This window comes from Carassius carassius, chromosome 4 (genome assembly GCF_963082965.1).
Source record: "Carassius carassius chromosome 4, fCarCar2.1, whole genome shotgun sequence".
NCBI lineage: Eukaryota > Metazoa > Chordata > Actinopteri > Cypriniformes > Cyprinidae > Carassius > Carassius carassius.
In genome coordinates, this window is record NC_081758.1 from 24,339,983 (window position 1) to 24,361,286 (window position 21,304).

Sequence of the window (21,304 nt, forward strand, 5' to 3'; positions counted from 1 at the left end):
AGATAGATGAATCCTGAAGGTCACAATCATTAAACACATTTATTCATAAGTTATTACTTATATAGATATAGATTACAAGCTGCAAAAAGCTTTATAAAGGTCTGCCCACAAACAAACGAGCCCCACAGAGAATGACAAATGGAAAAAGTACTAAATCTAAAAAAATTTCTAAAAGATTAATTTGCGTGCATTATTTTTTTTTTTTTACTTTTTTTTTTTTTTTGAGAACAGTGGGAAAAGTTTGGGAGTTTGATTAAGACAACACTACAGAAATGTTACTTTTCATGCAGTATTGAAGGTAAATGTATCAATTTACTAACAAATGATGTATACACATGCAATTTTAACTTTATTATGTCACATTCCTAAAACTGTGTTGGACCCCTGTTGCCTCCAGAGCAGCCAGATTTCTTTGTGACATGGATTCAACAATGTACTGGAAACATTTTTCCAATTTTGTGGTCAATGTGAACACAAAAACATTAGGCATGTAGCTGCTGCATATTCAAGAAGATGAATGGAATATTACATATGCAGATGGTCAGCAACAAGGCTGTGGCATATAACAATATTCCGCTGGTGTGAAGTGTGTATTAATGTTGTGTATTAATGTGCACAAAGAATGAGTGTCTTTTCTCTGAATTGCAGGTCTGGCAGCTCATCCAGATGGTGGCTCAGCATCCTTTACCGTTCCCTCCCCGGGCCTACAAGGACACCATTGTGAATACACAGGGAAGCAAGCAGGAATATTATTATTATATCCAGCTTAAAATGTACTGTACCATTTTTAACTTTAATGTGCAAGGTTTACAGTGTCATCCGCTAATGTTTTATCTGTAAAAAAAGGAATTTATGCTGCTTGATGTAGCTAACTGGTATTTGTAATATTATTTTAATTTATTGCGATAATCATAAACACACTGGTTTGTAGTGGAATAGTTTCACCACTTACCACTCTTTGTTATACTGCTGTTTATTTACCTTTAGCAGCTAACGAATCATACATTCACAGGAAATAGATTCCATGTTGAAAATAAGGTGGATACTAAAACTAAGATGGATTCTAATGTAAAAGCGTTTCTCAAACTAAACTAAAATAATCTAAAATAAAAAAACTGAAATGATACAAAAACAGTGGGCACATGTACCCACATGTACTATGCAGGGGCGGACTGGCCATCTGGACGTTCTGGAGAAGTCCATCAAACGGCCATCGGTCTGCTGATTCATCATCATCAAAAAAGTGTCAGATAAAGTCACTTTGACACCTGACAAAAGGGGGCGCTAATGCAATCTATTTTTGCTTACCAAAACTACCGTATAAGGCCGCTAGATCATTTTAGACTCGGATGATGAATTGCAAAATATTTGAAATACAAGTCCCGTAAAGATTGCTTTCAGTTTAATACTATCTCCAACCAGGAGAGGTCGCTAGTTTCCAGCCGCTCCCTGTATTCATTTTAGTGTAGGTCTTTTTCTCTAATGTAAACATTCACTAACATTAGCAAATAATAAATGAAAAACTGACCATGAAAACAATATTTTCCAGTCAAGATGGTAAACAGATTATCTTTTTACCAAGTTCAAGGGGATACTTATGTGTTTGGAAATCTGTTATTTAAATCCCCATCACATCTATACGAACAAACAGCAAAGACACCAGTTTCACTTGCCTCAAATTTCAAAGGTAAAATGCACCGTCAACAAAAGCTTTTTGCCAAATGCATGGCAGAACTGTTTGCAATGAACTATGTTTTTAGGGTTTCCTTTAAAAGTCTTCAGTTAAACCGTTTATATTTTAGGCCATGTAAACTAAAAAATGATACAAAATCTTAATTATAAGAGGTCTTAAATTAAGGGACAGAAAGACAATTATTGCAATATAGATTAGTAGCCTATGTAGATTAAACTTCAAAAGGTTATGATTTTATTTATTTTTAATAAGCCCTTTTTAAATGTCCTCTTAATGTTGTTTTGAAAATGTTCTATAATAAAAAGTAGGACCTCTGTACATTTGTTTGTTGTAAATTTACAGACAATGCAATTAAGATGTTTATTTGTTGGGGTGATATTATTGTCAACTGACAGCAAAGTTTTCCTTCTGAATTAGCTTAACTGCACAACGTTTATAGTTAATAAAATCTTTAAAAACAAATTAAATTAATTATACTTTAATTTCCTTCAATAAAAAGGTAAATGTGTAAGACGATGTAAAAAGTGTGCGGATGTGAAAATGCTGGCCCTCGTCACTATCAAAATTGTCCATCCCTGCTATAGAACATGTAGCCTATGAGCACTATGTTAAAATCCCAGGACACCCCTAGTCCGAATGTTCAATGCTATTTATAACTCCGCATTTTCTGACATGAATATTCCATTCATTCAAAGAGACAACAGCGATTCTACAACAGGTTACATTTGAGAGATTAGAAACTGAGTTAGAAAATAGAGTAAATGAAATCACTGGAAACTGTAATAGTGCCCATTGGTCTCGATTAATTGATCGCCTACAGTTGGTGGCTTTTGTTAAAACCATGAAATCCTAATTTAATATGTCCCAAAAAACACACTACATGATGTCATTATTTAATGGTTTTAATGGTTAAAATCATTTGAATTTCTGTTATGGTTTCTATTGTTTTTGTGAGCAGGGTCACCACGGGTTTTGTGATGTTATTTGCCATAAAAGCAACAGAAATGCTATAATGTTGTGAGATAGTAGTGACTGTTTGTAGTTTTGGTGGGCCTATTTGGGAGAAAATCCAGGGCTGTTTTACACTCCCAGTCCATCCCTGGTACTATGTAGAAGACAGATCCATAAGGTTCCCGGAAAATTATGGTCAGGTAATGGCGGAAATAAACATAACGATCTAAAGCATGCTGTGCTGAGTTTCCCCTCATGACACCGATCAGTTTGACCTTGACATTCTTCAGATCCAGCATTTAATTGTGTTTATGAACTACCTGCATAATTCTAGGTTGAGTGTTTACAGTACACACTGAGCTGTCATGTTACTGTAGTTTACTCATGACAGAATGAAAGAACTAACTAGACAAATTTATTTCAACCAGTTTCCATATTTACAGACCAAACAGCTTCAAATTTCACTGTAGTACATATATGCAGAAAGAGAGAAAGTGCTTTGGCTATTTATGAATTTAATCGAATTGTTGGAACCTTGGAGAAAATATATTTTTTGGGTGAACTGTCTCTGCTTTAAAATTTGCTATAATGCTGAAATTGTGTTCTGAATGATTTTTCCGGAATAGAAAAGCCAGTTACATGTGCCTCATAATCCCTCACTTATGGAAACCACTGTGTTTGTAGACATGATCATCTCAGTTCAGCACCACAAGGTCCCTTCCTCCTCCCTTCTTTCTAATCTATAAATAAGGGTGTGTTCCTGCTTCAGTTGCTCTTTCAATTCACCTTACTTTCTCACACATTTGTTTTAGAATGGCAGAATTGGACTACCTCGACGACACCTGCCTTCTCTGCGCAGACACCCAGCGAGACCCTGTCACCATCCCGTGTGGAGACACCTTCTGCCTGGAGTGCATTAAGATCTACTGGGACCATTCTGACCACCTCGGAGTTTACAGCTGTCCGCAGTGCCAGGCGACCTTCACTCCTCGACCCATACTGAGGCGTAATGTACCTCATGTAGGCAACCCGGAGCCTCGGCCACCCCGGCACGAGCTCACCCCATTTCCATACTTCAAGCGTGATGCTCTGTGTGATTTCTGTACTGGTCGGCGGAACAAAGCAGTGAAGTCATGCCTGATGTGCCTGGCTTATTACTGCGAGACACACATCAAACCTCATTACGAATCAGCCACATTTAAACGGCACAAACTGGTGGATGAGACGGGACACCTGGATCGGAAGATCTGCCCACAGCATGAGAAAGGCTTAGAGCTTTTCTGCCGCTCAGACCAGATGTGCATCTGTGTTCTGTGTACAGTGAGAGAACATCGCAGTCACAACATAGTCAGCGCAGATGATGAACGCACAGAGAAACAGGTGAAAAATAAGATTATAATTGTTGTGAATAAACCGGGGGAAACTGTCACAGGGGTTTAGTAAAGTATCTACCAAAACTGGCTCATACTGGCACAAAATAATGTTTACATTATGTGTTTCATAAGGAATTTAATGAATTGTTTCCTGGAAATAAGAGTAGAAATGTTCAATAGCTTTGAAACGGTATCTGCTTGGACTTGTACCTCTCAATCAAGAGTCAAGTGAAACTAGCCGCTATTCTATGCCTTGTGGGTCTGTGGACTGTCACAGGTTTGGACACTTAAAAGATTGTATTGTCAAAATCATTTAGGATACATTTATAATACCATTCAGAAGTTAAGTTTTTTTTTTTTTTTGTTATTGAAAGAAGTTTCTTATTCTAATGCAATTATTATTTTCTGAGTAACATAAAAGTATTAAATTCTTTTTTGCATGTATTATATGTTCCTGTGTGTACTATATGTGTGTGATTATAGAAGGTCTTGGTGACAACTCAGACAGAGGTTCAGCACATTATCCAGGATCGAATGAAAGAACTTCAAGAACTCAGACACAATGTAGATGTTCTCAAGGTCGGTCCAATCAGGAGAGTCCTAATGAAGCTTTGGGGCAAAACAACAAATAGATGATAATAATAATAAACAATAGAATTGTTATCAGTTTGAAACATGGTAGTACATGGAATCTTAATTTATATGTATCTCTGGCAGATTATGTGTGATTATATGAACTACTTACCATCATCTCTATGCTGTATCCTACTCATACAAATACAAGTAACCAAACAGCTAAGATACTATTAAATGTTCAGTGACAACATTTGAAATTTGTCAATGATACAAACAGTATAGAGTCTTAGTTAGGTAATGTGTTGTTTAGAAACACTAAGTGCAACTTAAATATGTCCCAGTTCTGGCATTCTCCTAAAGGCACCTGACTTTGATGAAGTGTTCTGTGCTGCCCCCTGGCAGTGTGGATGTATGCTGTTGCTGATTGTTGCACCTTCTCTGCAGGGAAATGCACAGCGGGCTCAGACCGACAGTGATAAATTCTTCAGCGAAATGATACAGGCGGTAGAGCGCTGGCATGCTGAGATAAGCCAACTCATACAGGCCAACCTACAGGCCTCCATGACTCAGGTACATACACATTTTGATTTGGAGGGTTAGATTCCTTGCTGTAGCTCTAATAGAGCATTGCATAGTAACACCAACATCCCATTCTCAGAGAGAGGTGCTTCCCCTTACTGGGGAACTGTGGTGAGAATATATTTTTTTATATGTTTAGTAAACTGTGTAATTCTACAGCTCATACATACTGTAAATAAAACCGAGCCACGTTTTAATGAAGCTTTATGCAAATGTTGAGATAGAGAAACAGACCCATAGAGCTGTTCCCTGCTCTCAGACTGTGATAACTTTGATCTACTGACAGGCACAGGGTTATGTAGAGAGACTTGAACAAGAGGTCATGGAGCTTCAGAAGAGAGACGCTGAGTTACGCCAAATACTGGACACAGAGGACAACATTCACTTCCTACAGGTAAAGAAATAGCCACTCACATTTCATTTGTTTTCTTTTTTCATTCTGGATTTCTGTCAATCAGAAAGTGGACTTGCTTGATTGATTATTTAATATGGATATTCAGAAATATTCAAGGAAGCTACGTATCAGCACTGATTTTGTTAAGTGCCTTCATTACTTGTGCAGAATTTTCCCACACTATCTGTTGCACCGGAGCCCATGGTGCCCAAAGTGCTGATAAACCCAGAGTTTTCCTTTAGTGAGATCACCAAGACCGTCTCTGACATGAAGGAACACCTGGATGACATCTGCAAAAAAGAGCTGGGAAACATCTCCAAACGAGGTAATCATCGAAGACTATAACATTCAACCACTGCAAGACATTTTAATATCTAAAATACTCAAAATAATCTGGCTATGGTCTGCATCGGACAGACAGCAAATAAAATTAAATCAGCACTGCACCACTATAGTTCCATAATAAATTATGGCTGGAAATGCATATGCAGAGATTTGGGTCGGTAAGATTTTAAAAATGTTTTTGAAAGACGTACTTATGATGTTTTATCGCAAAAAGAAAATAAAACTATGATATTGAGAAAATTCATTACCATTTTAAAATCTTGTTTCATATATATATTTAAAAATGTAATTTACTCCTGTGATGACAAAACTGAATTTTCATCATTAATCCAGTCTTCAGTGTCACATGATGCTTCAGAAATCACACTAATATGCTGATTTGCTGCTCAAGAAACATGTCTTAGAGTTATCAGTGTTGAAAACAATTGTGCTGCTTAATTTTTTGTGGAAACTCCTATGCTATGTTAAATTTCACACAAATGAAAACCAGTATGTGAGGGATAAACTTAGTCTTAACAATGGCATGCACTGTATAAAAGTCCTAGATCATGTAATTTTCACAACTCACAATTTGCACTATTTTATGGACTTTTTGTCTATTTGAATGTTTTTTTTTAAAGTAGTTGAATAATTGGCATGCTTTTAAAAATTTAATGATCAACTTAATTCATCCTTGCTAAATAAAACTACATTTCTTTCTAAATTTATCAAAAAACTGCAAAAAAAATAAAAAAATAAAAAAATAAAAACATTTTGCTGACCCCAGTCTTTCAATCAGTAGTGCATATAAAGCTTCATATAAAGATAATATTTTATCTACTATTAATTTTTATATTTGCATGATATTCAAAACTCTTTCATCTTAGTGCGTGATGCCTCAATCTATATCCTGATTCCAAGATCTGGAGGACGTTTGAATGGTGAGGGGACTTCCTGAGGTTTTATTTAAATTTCACTTTATGTAGAATAAAGTATGTTACAGAACAACTCTGGTTATTTATGTACCACTTGTACTATAATTTCAGCTAAGATAAAAACTGATTTGCCAGAGCCTAAAACAAGACTGGATTTCCTCAGATGTGAGTGTACAGATGATTCCACATCATTAATTAATACTTCACTTTCCAGATGATAACATATCCCCTTTTAATTCCTTCTAAATGCCGAATGAGTCTCTTTTCTCAACAATTTCATTTCACAGATTCTTGTAAGCTTACATTTGATCTCAACACTGCCTATAAAGAGCTGGTCCTTTCGGACGGGAATCGCCGGGTGATCCGGAAAAGAACATCCCAGTTCTACCCAGATCGACCGGAGCGGTTTGATGGGTTTTGCCAGATTCTGTGTGAGGAGCCACTCAGTGGAATACGGCATTACTGGGAAGTAGAGTGGAATGGTGAATTTTCCATTGGAGTCGCCTACAAGAGCATTAGCCGAAAAGGCAAGAACTCCAACAGCCTTCTGGGATACAATGATAAATCCTGGAGCCTCCTATGCTCAGACTCGGGATACTCCGCCTGGCACAATAAGATGGATAAAGATCTGCCGGGTGCAGCTCGTGCCTCACGTATTGGTGTGTATCTGGATTACGCTAGAGGATCTGTGTCCTTTTACTCTGTGTCTGAGACAATGGAGCTCATCCACAGATTTCAGGCCAAGTTCTCAGAACCACTGTATGCTGGGTTTGGCGTTGGATCATCAGTAACTCTGTGCATGCTAGAGAAGAACAACCGAACATACCGCCAATAGGTTCTGAGCTAAACTTTGTCCCCAAGTTCTTTAAGACAGAATCTTGGAAGGGTAAACAGCCAAAAAGGCAAAATTTGAGGAATCAAACTGAATTGAAGACCACAACTTATCAGAGTAGTGGGGGATGGGGAAGGTCATTTAGAAGAGGTTTAAACTGTAAATCTCGCAAGGGTGTTTCCAGGTCACATTTTACAATACAAAAAAAAAGAAAAAAAAAAGAAACAAACGTATATTATTCATTTGCATAAAGGAAATGTCCACTATTAGGACTCTTTGCATTGTAACTATTAATATTCTCAGGAGAATTAGGCTCATTTTACCACCAAATTCTTATTGCTGTAATTCAAAATACATCCTCTCATTCTTACATGAAAAAATACTGATACTGCCTTTTTAGTAAATTTGTTAGAAATTAAAATAATGGACATACCGTGCTTACAATTCCCACAGCCTTGATTTAATTTCTTGTCAACCATGAAATATAGCACTAGTAATTAGAATAATCATTTAAATAGAATGGAAATGGGTGTTAAATGGGACTCTGACTTTTCTTAATTTTTGTAAGATACAAAAAATTTAAATTGCAGTAAAGTTTGTTTAAAAATAACAAACCTGGCATGAAGTGTCACTTCAAAACCTGCAGCCAATCAATATTTATACACATTCTGCAATCTTTGAGTTTAGATAAGACAGACGATGCAGCTATATATTGAGAAAAATGTGTATTTGAGTGATTATGAGCATGTGCAAATAAACAAAACCTTCTTGTCATTATTGCTTATTGTCCTTTGGAAGGGTATCTAGGAGATTTTCAGTCATTTCACCCATCACCAAGTAAACAGAAATATGTACAGATGAAAGGTACAATCTGTCGCTCTGTTTCTTTATACATGGATTAGAAACATTCTAATGCAAATTCATCTTTTACCTCTCATACCTCTCATCTTTTAAGACATGGCTACACTTGTTTCATTAATCCCTAAATGCTGCTCCTTCCTCTTTCTTGATTGTCTTATTGAGTTGTTACTGTGGCATCGTTTCCTACAGCACAATGTCAAACCAATGACATATTCTCAATGGATGAATAACCATTAACCTTATCATTTAAAACTGCTCACCAGTATACAGTCAGCTCACAGAGGACAAGTACAAGTAGCCCTGATTTCCAAATGAGTCTCTATATTACCAGCAACAGAACGAACCAATCATCATCACCACCGAAAAACGTCACGTTCACCCCTACAAACAGAAACTTTGAAATAGGCCTAAACAAGTTATTGTAAATGTCCACAACCATAATGCCCCCCACATGAGATCAAATTCCACTTTTATGACAATTGAAAACAACACAAGACAGACAGATATCCGCTTTATTTATTATTAATGTACATATAGTTTTTTGTTTTAATTAATTTAAAATATATTTTAAAATGTTTAATAAGACAAAAAAGTGTTGTGTTGCCATATTTAATATAATTTGGAATGTTTGTTACGCGATGCTTCACAATTTAAACGATATGATGTAACTGTAAGCGGTTTGATGTGTCTTTAATATGAACATCCCTAGATCAAGAATTTAGCTCTAATTATATTTCTTTGCATTCAGTTCAAAGTTTTGAGTTGTAATGTAGAATTTTTTAAAAGTAATTAATTAGGGCACCCCTAATAAGTCAGCACTATAAAAACTTTTCATCTCTCTCTGACCGACTGTATATCCACCAATCATATTCACCCCAAGACCCATTTTAGGAGAAAATATATATATAAATAGTTGGTGTAGCAGTAATAGTAAGTCAACAAGTTTATTAAAAAACATTCAAATTTCTCTTCAAGGTTTCTTCAGTTATATCTGGCTAATAATTTCATTTTAAAACATAAAGAAAGCCACTATTATCACATTTTACATCAACACATGTTGTGGACATAATGAATCTACCCACTAGTGGGAGTACTACTACTGTACTGCTCCCATGTGCTGCAGACATAAAATCATAAAATAACAAGTGTACGGTAACTTCTATGGCATTTGGTTTCTATATGGGATAATTCACCCAAAATTAAAATAATTTACTCACCAAACCTAAATGACTTTGTTTCTTCTGTGAAAGACATTTTTCCTAAAGGTGTTTTATAGTATATGTCGCCTAAACAACACTGGACTCCTCTGAGTTTTAATGTGTGCACATTAAACACTTTTCAATCATTTTTAAAGACATTTCTTTATTCCCCAGAAGAAAACGTCATACAGGCTTGAATCACCATAAGGGTGGGACAGCATATTCTTCTTTAGGTGAATTATCCCTTTATTATAACATACACCAGATGGGCCAATGAGAGGTTTTACTAAATTAAAAGCTGCCTCCATTGTTACAGCTTTAAAAGGCTTTGCTTGATATCAGGCTTAAATAACTTCATCATAGATCTTCCTTTACTAACATAATCTAGCTATGCACTTCCATCAGCCTATACCAAAACCAGCATACTGCACCTTAAAACAAAATACACACACGCAGACACACATAATAGTCTCCAACAAATACACTCAAGACTCCACATTCTTTCAGCTGGAGTTCAAGGGGTTTAATGGCAGAGTAGTGTCCATGTTTTACAGCTACAGCACTCGCTGTCCATTTATGATGACATCATCAAACTCCTCCTGTGACGGACAGAGAAATAATAAGTACAGAAGCAGACAGTTAAGCATTCTGCTGTCAGTGTGTGTGGATTTGGCTCTAACCTCCTCACTCTCTCTGTACTCTTCCTCTTCCTCATCGTCCTGTGTGTATGTGGCCCCATGGGCACTAAGAAGGGCCTGCACCTCTTTGTTGGGTCGGTAAAGGGCACAGTAGAATGGGGTGTGGCCTGCATATGAGCGCTGATTCACCAATGCGCCAGCGCTCAATAATAACGTCACTACCTCTGACCTCTGACCTTCCACTGCCCAGTGCAATGGAGACCGACCTGACCCCAAATCCTACAAAATCAGAGTTAATGATAAAAAAATATAAAAAAAACAGTACAAAATTTTGAAGACTCAAATTAATAATAACACAACTCAAGAAGAACCTTATGTTCTTGCATAAAATATAGTTGTATATTTACATTAAAATTTTGTGATTTTGTGTTTTAAAATTTCTACTAGTTTTTTTTTTTATGTCTATCGTTGTTGTTGTTTTTTATTTTTATTTTAGTACATCAATTTAAATTATAATGAGAAATGTTGCCTTGACAACTAGATGGAAAAAAAGTTTTTTATATATATTTTAATTCAATTATTATTATTTTTTCTAAGTAACGAAAATGTTTTAATGGTGCTCATTTTAGTTTAAGTTTTAGTTAACAACAATAACCCTTATTTAAATCAAATGGTAATTTCTCACCCGTTGATTTACATCTGCTCCAGCCTCCAGCAGCATATTGATGATCTCACAGTTGCCCTTATGTACAGCCAGGTGCAGTGCACTCACACCTTAAAGACACACACGGACAGAGAAAGGGACAGGACGCATAACATAGATATATAAAAACAATGATATTCATCAGTGAAATACATTTGCTTGACTTGGTACCTGCATAGTTGGTGATGTTCAGGTGCACTGGTGGGGTCCGTGAGCAGCTGGTCAGCTCTCTCACACACTCTTTGCGAAGCTCTCTGACAGCCAGGTGTAAAGGTGTGTTTCCACCCCTCTCTTGGATCTCCGCACTGGCTCCACTCCACAACAGTGCCCGAACACACTCACTCCGGTCTACGATGACTGCTAAATGTAGAGCAGTCTAAGAAAATAAGAAGGGAGGGTGAAAAAAAGTTAGAGATGCACCTATAGTGTGTCAGTGTTGCCATATACACTTATTATAAATGTGACTCGGGGCTTTTTTATTATAATGTCACATAAATATGATCAGCTGTGGTTTGCATTATTTCCAGAGTACAACTGTGCTTCTGTCTCCCTATAGGTGTATATGAATGAGAAAAAAAAAATTCTGACAAAGAAAAAGATGTTGGGTGGGACTTTAATTTGTCCTTTGAGAATTGATTTGATCTTTGTGATTTGTTAATTGCTGTGAAGTCATGTGAGTGACAGGTTGCTGGAGGAGAGGTTAATGTTAAAATCAATGTTTTTCATTAAAGAAACAGTATATGGTTGTGTATAATTTCGCGAGTTTGGAGCCCCCTATAGTTAAATTGTCATAATTACAGTGTGTAGCTGTACATTTGCTGTATATATGCATTTGTTGCTGCAATACATTAATTTTGGAATTCGGAATTTCGTACCCACCAAACTTCCAAACTCCCAGAACAGACTTTTGGAGGGAGCGTGGAAAAGAAAGCATTTCACCCAGTACCGCCGCTCCCTATACGCAGAGTACGCAGCTTGCATAGGGCACCTAGCCTGGGAAAACCCAGATTACTTCCGGCGAATTTCAATTCTCTCTACAGAATAGTCTGGCAAAGAGGACTATCTAGCTCGTTTCTGTGCCGCCGAAATCGCGGCACCAATCAGAAACGTTGAGGCGGGGTTTGCACGATGACGGCAGCGCAGCGACGGTAAAGCAGATTTTGTACATTACAAAGATGAATGCTGCAGAGGAACATTCGTTCGAAACTGCTATCGCGTCTGTTTTAAGTGATTTAAACTTTAACTTTGCGTTAAAACCCGAGCAAAGAACAACACTTGAAGCCTTCATATCTAAAAAAGATGTTATCGCTGTCTTACGTCATCTCCTTCATCGCTCTGATTGGTTTTAGGTCTATCCAATTGCGCCCAGAGGCATTTGAACGAGGTCCGTCGGTGACGCCCCTTTAGAAACGAGACGTCTAATAGGCTTTGCCAGACCCTAACTCAGTTTCAACTGAAAAGGGTCTGGTTTTAACCAGGCTATAGGGCACCAACTCCCAGAAAAAATGGCCATGTCGAGAGCTACAATTGTAATTTGTAAACAATACAAATAATTTATTCAATTTTTTATGAAAGTTCTGTTTTGACCCCTATAGTATGTTTTTCTTTTTTCTTTTCTTTTTTTTCATGATATTTGAGAAAGGGGGGCACAATAATACAATCCTGCTTAGGGCACCCATTTGGCCAGCAGCAGCCCTGATTTCAACTTGTCAGTGTACCAGCATAACTGATATTGCTATTTTGAAATGAATATTTCAAAGTAAAAATGTGCATACAGTTACTTTAAAGAGTATTAGTGCACATGGACTTAAATTACAGACACCAATAATTTATTTATAATAAACAATGCAATATTCCATAGAAAATAAGAATTGTAACATTTGATAAGAATAAGGTGACTTCAACAGCACCATGAAATGTATTGCCTTATTTAATATGTAATGTTGTATGGAGCAGTAAATCAATGAAAGTAAAGCTATCCACAGGTGCTGGCTTGTCATAGCATGTTGTTTGTTTTTCTACAAATACCTGGCAACACTGTGGTGTGCATTTACCTGGCCCAGGTCATTCTGAATGTCCAGGTAAGGAGTCCAGGTGCTGTCAACCACAATTTCTTCAAGCAGGCACTGAACAACACCCCACTGCTCATGAATCAGTGCCAAATGAAGTACACTGAGAGACAAAAGGACAAGTTTACAGTCTAAATCCAATAGCCTTCCGAACTGTTCCAACGTACAGGTAATAGAAAACTACATAGACTTACGTGTCCCCGTCCTCTGACAGAAAGTTGAGCGTGTTGAAGAGCTGTTCCCTTCGCTGTCGACCCTCCTCAGTTTTTGAATTCACCAATCTGTCTGTACCTGCAGGCTCGCCCAGGATCATGGTGCCGATCCCGTCGGAGATGCACCCCACCACCGCATCCTCATTAATGGAGTCCCCGATGGCAGAGTCGAGCCTCTCTCCGCCGCCAAGCGACACACAGTCCGTGTTACTCCTGTTGTCGGACTCGTCCGACGGATGGATGTCAGGTATTTCAGACACAGACCGTCCAGGTGTCCACATCTGGTCGGCCTCGGTGTAAGTTCCGTAGGGACCCTCAAAACCGAGTCCGACCCCGCTTAAGGAGTCTAGCCCGCTGTCACACCAGTCCTCCGGGACAGAATCCAGGGCGCCCCTTTTATCCACAGTGTAGCTCGGTCCAGGCCGTGCATTCTGTCTCCGGGAGTCACCGTGAATATCGTGCGTCCCCTCCATTTATATATGAATGCGCCGTATAAATGATGTCCGGTGTAACAAGAAAAAATGTCTTTCCTAACAAATAACTATCTGCTGCGCCGTTTTCGCTTTTATCCAGATGGATTCCGTCTGACGCTTGTTGGTGTTTTTATGGGAAAAATATGCTCTCTTTCTGGACAAATTCCCCCAAAACAGCGACAAGCGCTGTCGCACAAGCCTTAGATTCCCTCCATGTCCGGAGCATTATAAAACTACAAATTGCTCCCCTTGTGAGCGGCTTGCTGTTGCCCTGTTTGTCCAGAAAAGGCCGTGTGGCTGCGTAGGTGTTTTCCTGGGGAATTCCCAAACCCACTCTAGTAACTTGACACCGCGCGGGACTGCGCATGCGTAGGGCTCGGAGCGCGCCTGCGTTTCACACTTAATTGTTTGTCAGTTACATTAATTTCTATGTGAAATTGTGGGAATTTCAAGAGTCTGTTCATTTTGAGCTGGCATTAAAAACAAGGCACATAAATGGCATAGCCACTTCAATAGTCTTAATAGTTTTTAATTGCTTGTTTTGTATAAGGCTACATTTTAATATGCAGTTTGATTCGATGATGGTGAAGTAGAACTGTTTCAGCAGCTCCTGTGGCAGGTTTAACTTCCTCAGCTGGCGAAGGAAGTACAACCTCAGCTGGGCCTTTTTCACAGTGTAGTCAATGTGAATGTCCCACTTCAGGTCCTGAGAGATGGTGGTGCCCAGGAACCTGAATGACTCCACTGCAGTCACAGTGCTGTTCATAATGGTGAGTGGGGGGAGTGGGGGGGGGGGGGGTGTTCCTCCTGAAGTTTGAAGTCCACGATCATCTCCACTGTTTTGAGCGTGTTAAAGAGTAACTAAACCCTAAACCAACTTTTTTTAGTTAATGATCTATAAGAATGGGGCTTTATTAGTGCTGTTCATTGATTCGAGTAACTTTTTTGACATTTGAGTATGATGTCGCACCTTCTGTCATCATCAGCGGATGGTGGTCATGGTGATTTCGCCACTTTAGTTCGATACAACACAATACATCTATATGACTTTTTAGAGTCTTTTAGAATACACTCTGCTTTCCTAACAGCTTAAATGTACACCTCACCTAAATTACTCTGTGGTCTACCAATGATTTTACTCTACAGGTGCATCTAAAAAAAAAATAGAATATCATGGAAAAGTTCTTTATTTTTTTGTAATTCAGTTAAAAAAAGCAAACTTTCTTATATTCTAGATTCACTGCACACAAACTGAAATATTTCAAGAGTTTTTTGTTTTAATTCTGATGGTTATGACTTACACCTTAGGAAAATTAAAAATTCAGTATCTCAAAAAAACTGCATATTTTCTCACATATCAATCAAAAAGAAAGGATTTACAAAACAGAAATGTTCAAGATCTCCAAAGCAGGTTTAATTATGCACAAATTATTATTATTATTGAAGCCCAGGTTGCTTTGATAGCGTCCTTCATCTTCTCTGTATTGTCTGTCAGATGTTACTCATCTTCTGCTTCGCGATACCCCATAGATTCTCTGTCAGGTTCAGGTCAGGTGAGTTGGCTGGCTAATCAAGCACAGTAATATCATGGTCATCAAAGCATTTCAAAGTGGTTTTGACACTTTGGGCAGGTGCTAAGTCCTGCTGGAAAAGGAAATCAGCATCTCCATAAAGCTTGTCAGCAGATGGAAGCATAAAGTGCTCCAGAATCTCCTGGTAGATGGCTGCGTTTACTTTGCACTTGATAAAACACAATGGACCAACACCAGCAGACATCATGGTTCCCCAAATCATCACTAACTTCGGAAACTTCACACTGGACTTTGGATTCTGTGCTTTCCAGTCTTCCTCCAGACTCCAGAACTTGATTTCCAAATGAAATGCTAAATTTACTTTCATCTGAAAAGAGGACTTTGGACCACTCAGCAACAGTCCAGTTCTTTTTCTCCTTACCCCAGTTGAAATGCTTCTGACATTTTTTCTGGTTCAGGAGTGGCTTGGTTCTAGGAATGTGACAGCTGTAGCTCTTTTTTTTCTGAAGATGTCTGAGTGTGATGACTCTTGATGCACTGACTCCGGCTTCTCCCAAGTTCTTGAATCGGCTTTTCCTGACAATCTTCCCAAGGCTGTGGTCATCCCTGTTGCTTGTGCACCTTTTTTACTACCACAATTTTTCCTTCCATTCAACTTTCTATGAATACATTTTGATACAGCACTCTGTGGACAGCAAGCCCTCTCAGCAAAAGCAGTTTGTGTGAAATCTAGAGTATAAGAAAGTGTTCTTTAAAATCAATAAATAAAAAAAATAAAGACATCTTCCATGATTTTCTAATTTTTTGAGATGCACCTGTATTTTAGTGACCCTTGCCAGGATATTTTTCTGCTTACAATCAAGGTGCCCATAGCAGGATGTTAGATGATAAGTCAGCACACTCTCAACCAGTTTGTAAGCAATCTCCAGTATGTTCTGACTCACTCGAAACCTACTGATTCTCTATTAGAAACAGGCATTGCATGCATTTTTAAAGATATAATTATAGTGTTATCCCCAAAACTCAGTTTATAATCTGTATATGTGCCAAGATATTTAACATGATCAACAATCTCAACTGGGTGAGAGATTTTTATTTTATTCACCTTTATGGTGTTATGACTCACCCCGTGTTACAATACTCATCAGGCCTCCTCTATGTATATTTACCATTATCAGTTCTCTCTATTGGACCTTCCTTTTTCATCAAAGTCATGGGGCAGGAAATGTTAAGTAAGGAGGATAGTGGGTGTTATTTTAATCATATCCGACACCAGGTGGCAGTGGCTATCTCTGGTAAACAAAATAATTAATCCTTACCAGTGTCAGGATGATGTCATTGTTCATGTCTTTTTGCAGTTTATTTTGTATTAAGGAACAAACTGCAATAAAATAAACTCTGTCAAGTAAATTAGTACATTTTTGATTGGCATATGCATATTTTTTATTATTATTTTACAAGCAGGGATTATGTTTAGTATGTAAAATGGTTACTCTTAGAAAGTGTGTAGGTTGACCAGAAACTCCACTATAAATGTTTTGAGGCAAGGACACTAGTAAATAGTGTTTAATTAATTAAAAAAATAAATGAATAAAGGTTTAAAGGAAGGATTAGGGTTAGCAATATCATTAGCTCAGTATAAGAACAATGAAAAGTCCCTAACATGATATAAAAACAGATGTGTGTATATGCATGGCCATGTGTGAATCCTAAAAGGTGCTGGGCTGAATGTGATGTTACTGAAATTTGAAGGGATTACTGACATAGTTTAAAGGGGACATACAGTATGATGCTTTTTTAAAGATCATTATTTTGTGTATTTGGTGTAACAGAATATGTGGACATGCTTTACTGTTTAAAAAACATTATTTTTCAAATACTATAAATTATTGTAGGTCCTCTATGCCCATGGCTCTCTCAAATATGTTGTTTTCTACAAAGTCCCTCCTTCTCTCTTCTCTCTCTCTCTCTCTCTCTCTCTCTCTCTCTCTCTCTCGTGCACACACACAGCATGCAAAACTCCGCATTTGAACAGGCAATAGCAAATACTTAAACTAATAAAAAAAAACTTACAGTAGCTGATTCAGAAGCGCCAGATTGTTGTACCAAAGTCAGAATAACCTCCTCTCCTAGGTTCACGAAACGGTTGTCCATAAAATGCGTTGCTGTTCTGTTGTAAGTAATCTTAAAGATTCCTAAATGCATCTACTTTCAGAAGACCAAATAAAGTGCTTTTGCATTCGCCTATAAACACAGCATCTCCCTGACATGGCTGCTTCAACACTAACTGCAGTTACTGAAACCACACCTTCTTTCTTTGCGTGAACATTTGGGCGGCATTACGCAAATATTTCCACATCGTGACGTACACATGTGGGGGCGTGTTTGAATGAACCATTTTAGGGGGGCGTGGCAGAGTCTTAACTTTAGTAAAGAATATCTCTTTAGTTTTGAGACTTTAGTCTTTGCAACTTCAGGGATCTCATCTATGCACAATCAGATTGTAACACTCCAAAGAGAAAGGAAAACTTGAAATCGCATCATATGAGCCCTTTAAGTTCGCCTCTCCCTCTCTCTGTCTCTCTCTCTCTCTCAGTCTCTGTGTATCTGCATTGCAGTTTTTCCAGTGGAAAAGAATCCTTATGCCTCTGATAAGAAAACCACTCCCATACCCATCAATTTCCTTCAAAAAGAGAGGGAGTATGATATACAAAAAAGAGAGAGAGACATGTTTTTTCTTTGACTTTGACTTTGACTTGTTCTTCTACCCATATAACATCCCTGCGCCCCTCTGTTCTCCACCACTCTGTCAATCGCTCATTCCTGGACTGTTTCCTCTCTTTGTACCGTGAGCTGTGCTTTGCTCTGTTTACTGTGGCGTCCTTTTTGCTGTGGTCTGTACTGTGATGGATGTTCACAGCCTCTGTCAAGAGCAATTAGGAAATAAGATTAGCCCTTCATTTAATTTATGCAGCCTTACAGGGGCTCTGTACAACACACTCCTTAAGAGAAGATGTTTTTTAAAGTATATAATAAAAGTATGTAATTATTATGGAAGAAAATATTTAAATTATATATTTCTACATATTCTTCTTCTCTTCTAAATACATGGTAATATGGAGTTGGACCCCCTTAGCAGCTTTAACAGCTTCCATTCTACTGGGAAAGCTTTCCACAAGATTTTGGAGTGTTTCTATGGGAATTTTTGCCAATTCATCCAGGAGAGCATTGGTGAGGTCAGACACTGATGATGGACAAGGCTTGGCTCACAATCTCTGTTCCAGCCCATTCCATAGGTGTTTGATTGGGTTGAGGAAAGAGCTCTGTGTGGCCCAATCAAGTTGAAATAGAAAAGCACCCTCCCCAAACTGTTCCCACAAACTTTGAAGCATAGCATTGTACATGAACCTATAACTCATTATCCAATAAACTTTCTATAATAGGTTACTTTTAGTATTTACTTTTGGTATTTCAGATTTTTTTTTAAGGTTTTTCCATATTGGATGGGTTTTGGTCAGTTTTAAGTGTGAAATATGTGTATCTCACACATCTTCAATTTCCTGGCCTGCCTGCATTGGCCATTCAAAAACGTGTGTGTGTGTGTGTGTGTGTGTGTGTGTGTGTGTGTGTGTGTGTGTGTGTGAAAAGATGGATAAACTGAAAAATCTTATTTGGGAATGCAGAAGTAAAAGAGACATGGTGTGGTTCATCATTATCCTGTACTGTTGAAATTTGCCCAGGATGAACATGCCGATTTTTTTTTAAAGGAAGCAAGGAGCTGAAGGAGAATCCCTCTCTAGGGGTGGGGTTGAGCTTTGACGGGGGGCTGATGGTGAGTGCTGAGCTGCAGACCAGATCTGCTGCCACTGCACTTTTCTCTGGTCATTCCTCAAGATGCACACATACACACACACACACACACACACACACACACACACACACACACACACACACACACACACACACACACACACACACACACACACACACACACACACACACACACAGAGCTTTACACCCAGACTATAAGAGACTCCTAATCTCAGTAACACTAACAGTAATGGATTAACTCTAAATCGGAGTGCTGCATTGCGCTATATACAATCAACATTCCCACACAAAAGAACAATATACTTGTAAAAATATATCCATGTAACTAGGGAATTGTATCTAGACTGCACAAAAGGACCACTTGCCTGCATTGCGATTTTATGGTGTTTATAAAGAATATTTTAAACTGCTTGGTTTGTTTATGGCATAAAAAGCCTCTGGACTTGAAACGGTGTGCTAGCTTGTGAATGTTTAGCAGAGGAAAACTAGCTCAGCCCACACAGTCAGAGTCCATCTCAGCACTGCAGAGACCTGAGGAGTCCACTATGTTTAACATCCTCTGTTCAGGATCACAGCGGTCGTTGTTTTGTCATCAAGATGTGTGTATAATGAAATACTCAGCACATACATGTTACTCCCAGTAATATTAGTTTGTATAAAAGCAGCATTAGCCAGTCTCTACATAGTCTGTGTATGTTTAGTTTGTACAGGGCAGTTGCAGTTAAACGTAGGGTTGTTTTTTAATATCTGATAGTGATGATGAAGCTCATACTTATTTGAGTGAGATAAGGTCAGCTGCATTATGTAATTATGTTCCAGCTGCTGTTATACCTGACTGCTCCCATCATATAATTCAAAGAGACGCTGCCATCTTTCTTAGCTTTTTTATACAGCTGGCAAATTCACATGTTTTTTGGCGGGGACTTTCCATTGACTTCTATTGTTTTGATACCAAGATAAACATATTTTCTATGCCTAATGGTGTGCGATATTGGCAAAAAAATATCTTCATTGTTTTCTGTGATTTTTTTCTACAACGATAAGACAACATTTTTGCTGAGAGTTTTTGTACCTTGCATGTCCTTGCATGATTTGGGGCTGTTGTGGACACCTGACTATGAAGCGATTATGATAGCATTGCCAGAAATTCACTTTTCCGTTGTAGTTTCAAAATACATAAAATATGTTTTGCCAATCAACTCTTTATTAGACTGCTGATTTTCTGTATCAGCAAGTATCCAAAAATACTAAAAACAACAAATTACTAAAATTAAATGTATTTAAATACAAAATACATTTGACTTTTTCGAAAAGGTTTTTAAATACAAAGTATTCAAATACATGTATTTGAAATACTGCCCATCCCTGCAGGAAATCAGCTGTTTAATAAGGAAGTTGAATGGAAGAATGTTTTTTGAAAATTCAAAAATACTCAGATTAAATGTTTAAATGCAAAATACATTTGATTTTTTTTCGAAGGTTTTTAAACACAAAATGGTATTTGTGTATATATGTGTATATATGTACATGTATTTGAATACTGCCCATCCCTGTTAACATTAAATATGTTGACTTGTACGTCATTAAAACAAAAATTCCAATTCCATTTCCATTCCATTCCATACATGTCAACCTCTAACAAATTAAAATTGATGCATTTTTATTTATTGTATACCCTGTATTTGCATTTATTAGGTAATTTTGTCTCGTTTTTTATTTGCTCCCAATGGAACTTTAATGAGACTTTAATTTATCTTTATAAATAAATACATTAAAACAGCTGAAATTCTTAGAAATGCTATGAAACTCATCCATGTATGCTTTAAACATCATCTCTGCAAACCAACTGCAGTACCTTGCCATCCCCTATAGGTAAAAATCTTTATTTTAATCTTTGTTTTAATGCTAACCTTCATGTACCCTTCAGTCCTTTATAGAAGCTAAATAAAGAGTAATCGAAAATAAACAAATTACTCTCTGTGACCCGCTGATTATAACAAGGGTTCACACACCTCTAAAATTCACTGGTCCACTCTTCAAAAACTCGCCAATCACATCAATGCACACAGAACTCGTGTTAGTAACTCTCCCCATGTTACCTTGCAGTGACCTTGGTCGATCCCTGTTTC

The 21,304-nt window shown here is 37.7% G+C and overlaps 2 protein-coding genes across 2 annotated transcripts; one reads left to right on the forward strand and one right to left on the reverse strand.

Annotated features, from left to right (window-relative positions):
- The first annotated feature begins 1,368 nt into the window (after nt 1-1,368).
- LOC132139559 (tripartite motif-containing protein 16-like) lies at nt 1,369-7,690 on the forward strand. Its single transcript, XM_059548013.1, has 9 exons — nt 1,369-1,687; nt 3,457-4,024; nt 4,501-4,596; nt 5,038-5,163; nt 5,459-5,566; nt 5,735-5,891; nt 6,778-6,831; nt 6,937-6,990; nt 7,113-7,690. Exons 2-9 carry the CDS (start codon nt 3,458-3,460, stop codon nt 7,658-7,660), a joined length of 1,710 nt encoding a protein of 569 aa, XP_059403996.1. The 5' UTR covers nt 1,369-1,687; nt 3,457; the 3' UTR covers nt 7,661-7,690.
- A 732-nt stretch (nt 7,691-8,422) lies between these two features.
- LOC132139560 (NF-kappa-B inhibitor alpha-like) lies at nt 8,423-14,158 on the reverse strand. The gene is made up of 6 exons (XM_059548014.1): nt 13,322-14,158; nt 13,113-13,230; nt 11,230-11,434; nt 11,041-11,129; nt 10,398-10,634; nt 8,423-10,316 (listed from the first exon to the last, which is right to left on the reverse strand). Exons 1-6 carry the CDS (start codon nt 13,810-13,812, stop codon nt 10,272-10,274), a joined length of 1,185 nt encoding a protein of 394 aa, XP_059403997.1. The 5' UTR covers nt 13,813-14,158; the 3' UTR covers nt 8,423-10,271.
- Nucleotides 14,159-21,304: the final 7,146 nt, after the last annotated feature.